This window comes from Galeopterus variegatus, unplaced genomic scaffold (genome assembly GCF_000696425.1).
Source record: "Galeopterus variegatus unplaced genomic scaffold, G_variegatus-3.0.2 Scaffold7314, whole genome shotgun sequence".
NCBI lineage: Eukaryota > Metazoa > Chordata > Mammalia > Dermoptera > Cynocephalidae > Galeopterus > Galeopterus variegatus.
This window is the reverse complement of record NW_007733425.1, coordinates 101,847-106,090: the sequence shown is the minus strand read 5'-3', so window position 1 is coordinate 106,090 and position 4,244 is coordinate 101,847. Positions and strand designations below refer to the sequence as shown.

Sequence of the window (4,244 nt, the reverse complement as noted above, 5' to 3'; positions counted from 1 at the left end):
GGTTTATTCTCAAAGTCTCTGAGCCTGGACAAAACCCATGGTCACTCACACTTCCCCAGCCAGGTGTGGCCACACCCTTGGGGCAATAGAGAAGCAGACAGGGCCCTCTGTGGCCCGTTGCATGGATTGCTAGGGCCTGACCAGTGGCCCAACCCCTGGCCCCTGGCCACTGCCACGGCTCCATGGCTGGAAGTCTGACATCATCTTTAAATGCTTAGATACTTTTGTAAAAATAAATCTGGCTTACAATATACTTATTAAAAAAATTAATGTCGGGCTGGCCAGTTAGCTCACTTAGGAGAGCCTGGTGCTGGTAACACCAGGGTCAACAACAATTCGTATCCCCTTACTGGCCCAATGCCAAAAAAAAAAAAATTTATTAGGAAATTATTCTGAAAAAGGGTTTTTCTAACATTCGTTTTACTGACTAAGGCTCTTTAAATTAAGAATACTGAGGAAAAAGATAAGGAAGTAAGGAATTCTGTGCCACACTGTTGTAGAAGATCCCTCCAATTGTACAACTTACAATAATGTTTCCCTTCATAATTTTTTTTTTTAAATCCCAAATAGTTGAGCTTTGATTTCTAGCCAACCTCAGGAAAATGTTCAAAAGAATGTAAAATAAGTTGTTTTTTGACTGTATCATAATATGTACATATTGTACAATAGAATGATTACTTATCAGGCAACTTGGGTATAATATTGTACTATAAATATGAGTTGACCATCCTTGAGTAAGAGTCTCACATACTTATTAGTGTACTTTAAAAAGATGCCATTCTCCAGGGATTCCTGAAAGCTCTGTATCCCAAGAGCCACCTCTTATGGCATATAGAGTATGGCCCAGCAATCTCTGGCTACTTAGTAAAATCTTGCTAAATGGAACCAGGACTTATATTCACTGATACCAAGAACTTACCTCCTATTTCTGGGAAAGCCTCTCCTTAACCCACTCAGAAGACAATTGCTTATCTATTTTCTCATATCTGAAAAATGAATTGTGTGATCCATTTGATCTTCCATAAGCCAGTTCCCAGAATAGCCTTCAACTAAACATAAAGGGGATATTCTTAAACCTTCTTTGAAAACGTTTTAAACCATACTAATAACAATAGATCCCCATGTAAAAATAGTATTCATTTGCCTTCAACTTAAAATGAAATCTAATTATATGTTTGTGAAATCTAATTATTATATTTTTCATGCAGATGTGACAGTGGTTTATCAGAATGGGTTACCTGTGATATCTGTGAAGCTACCATCCCGGCGTGAACGCTGCCAGTTCACACTCAAACCTATCTCTGACTCTGTTGGAGTGTTTTTACGACAACTACAGGAAGAGGATCGGGGAATTGACAGAGTTGCAATCTACTCACCAGGTATAGTCACCTTCCTTACTAATTCCCACCCACCAAACCATTTCTAGACACACACACACATACATGCACACATCACTGCTAAAGAATCCCATAGACTTTTAAAAACTTTTTTTTTTTTAGCAAATGCCAGGAGAAAAAGTGATTTCTTTATATCCCAGTGGTTCTTAGGATGTAATTGCTCAGTTTTAGCAAATGTATATGCATAGGGAGTCTCATTCAAAAGCAACTCACAATATAATGCCATGGGCAAGAATGAGCAATCAAACACATTTTATAATATTCAGACCTTTTATCATTATCTTAGGTATAGAATAAATTTTTCTAGTAGTTGAGCCCTCATCTCTAGAGATATGAACAGTTAGGACTTCTTTGTAGATCTTCTTATGTCTTTTACATGAAAGTTTACCAAAATAAAAAAGTATATGATTTGAAAAGAGTATAAAATAAGGCACTAAAAATTCCCTTTTTTTTTTTTTCCTTTTTGTCTTTTTTACTGACCGGCAACGGGATCGCAACCCTCGGTGTTGCGCCCAGCACCGCGCTCAACCAGTGAGCAGGAACCGGTCTCCACATAGGATCCAAACCCTTGGTGGGAGTGCCGCCGCACTCCCAAGTGGCGCACTCTCCAGTGCGCCACCGGGCTGGCCCAAAATTCCCATTTGACATAACATCTGTTTCACTTATTTATTTTTTAAGTGCCATAAATTTTTTCTCATCTTACTTTGAAAAATTTCAAACCTACAGAAAATTTGAAAGGCAAGTACAGTAAATACTTATTTACCCTTCACCTGGATTCTTCCATTGTTAACAATCGCCACATTTCTGTGCTTTAAGTATTTTAAATATACTTAATTCCCAACTCATCTAGAAATATAATTAGTAGACCAGCTTGGTGTGCTTTGCTAACCCTAGCATTCGTCCTTACTGAACTATTGGCAACTAATCAGTGACCATGCTGAAAAGTATTGTATGTTAGAAAACATTGGTTTTTTCTCAACCAGCTTCCATCATACATAAGTATAAGATGTTCGTACAGCTATCCCAGGGAACCTAGATTTCAAACTGACACCTATAGGTCTGTGACCAGTAATTATTTCATAATTTGTTTGTACAGTTGTTTAGGAAAAGCATTTTGTTACATCTTCACAGACTTGAGGCCTAAAAACAGCTTTAGATAATTTAAACTTTGTTTAGCATAGGACTGGAGGATGATGCAAAAGTTAACTGAAATTTAAAGAGAAGAAGTAATTTTAAAAATCCATTCTGAGGATTCTTTTTCCTGACCATTCTTGAATAATTGTGGACATTTGACAAGTTTCATTTAAAATTTTCACAGATGGTGTTCGAGTTGCTGCTTCAACAGGGATAGACCTCCTACTCCTTGATGACTTTAAGCTGGTCATTAATGACTTAACGTATCATGTACAACCACCAAAAAGAGGTAAAAAAGTAGCTTCGATAAGGTCTCAGAAATGTGGGAAGGGCTTTTGGAAAGAATTTTATTTTTCTCTGGGTAACCTTGAAAAACATACAATATTCAAAGAACATTGCAAGTTTTACATAAATGTAGACTTTATTTCAGTTGAAGAGCTCATTAAGTACTTGGCACTTGGCTAGTGCATTAACTAAAACCACTTAGGTTTTTCCTAGATACCCAAATGCTTTATTACCTGACATTGTCACTCTGTTTCACATAAATGAATGTCCTACCTAACTTAAGGTCCTTCTTTCCATACAGGCTAAAAGTCATTTTGTTTGTTTGTTTGACATTATTTTAATAACATTACAGGGGTAATCTTTTTAAAATAAATTATGGGCTTAATGTTCTCTTAAACAATATTAATCCTTTTTTTTTTTTGGATGGCTCAAGGTCAGTAGTCTGAAAGTCAATTATTGTATAATAATAAGTAAATCCTTAGGAACTTCTGACATATACAAGTATATGCTTTCATGTGGAAAAGTGAGGTGCAAATTTTAAGAGGGTGCAAAAATACTCAGTAATCAAGATACATAATATTGATTATTAATGTGCTATTTTTAAAAAAACTAAAGTTAATGCAGAAGTCCATGATGAACAAAATATCAGAATTTAAAATACAGACAGTCAGTATTACTGATTTTTCTTTTCATCCCAGGCTTCAATATAGCTCTGCACAGTACAGATGCTAGCCCCCTAAAATAGCATTTTGAGTTGTGTCTTTTTTCGTCACTTTTGCCCTTGACATTCGTTATTATTTACTGCTTCTGTTAATGCCACCACCTCTACCACCACTACTCCCTTCATCAGCCTCCCAGGACATCTCTTCCTTTTTGATCCTACTTTTAAGAATTGGGTCTAACATAGAAAAAGTTCTAAGAGAAGGGCTATGTATTAAGTTCCTCCATAATCTGGTCCACACCTACCTTTTAAAAATTTTCTCTTTCCCTCATGCATGTTGCCTACCTTTCCTTCACCATGTATTCCTTTGTGGTTTCCTGTACCCCATTCTTTGCCATCTCAGTTTTCGCTCACCTTTCCTGTCTAAGATGCCTTTCTCCCTCTTTCTTCCTAACCCCCTATTTCTTCATTTCAAAATTGTCAATGTCAGTTCTTCTGGGAAGCCTTTAACGAATATTTTTCTTTTTCTTTTTTTGGCAGTGGGCCGGTACCAAAAAAGAGATCAAACCCTGGACCTTGGTATTATCCGCCCATGCTCTAACCAACTGAGCTGACAGCCATCCCTAATGATCCTATTTTTCCTTTTCCAACACCCAACCAACCAGAAGTGATTAATCTCTTCTCTGAGTTCTGCTCATTCCTTTTCTTTGTAAATGCTTTGAGGGAAGGCACTCTGATTTTTTTTTTCCGTCTATAGTGACTAGACT

The 4,244-nt window shown here is 36.9% G+C and overlaps 1 protein-coding gene across 1 annotated transcript in view; it reads left to right on the top strand.

Annotated features, from left to right (window-relative positions):
• The window catches only part of MCU (mitochondrial calcium uniporter), a 32,917-nt gene that overhangs the window by 576 nt on the left and 28,097 nt on the right, over nucleotides 1–4,244 (top strand). The window contains exons 2-3 of the mRNA XM_008591818.1: nucleotides 1,209–1,379; nucleotides 2,716–2,820. Of these exons, the coding sequence (XP_008590040.1) occupies nucleotides 1,209–1,379; nucleotides 2,716–2,820 (276 nt within the window). The remainder of the gene's footprint in view (nucleotides 1–1,208; nucleotides 1,380–2,715; nucleotides 2,821–4,244) is intronic.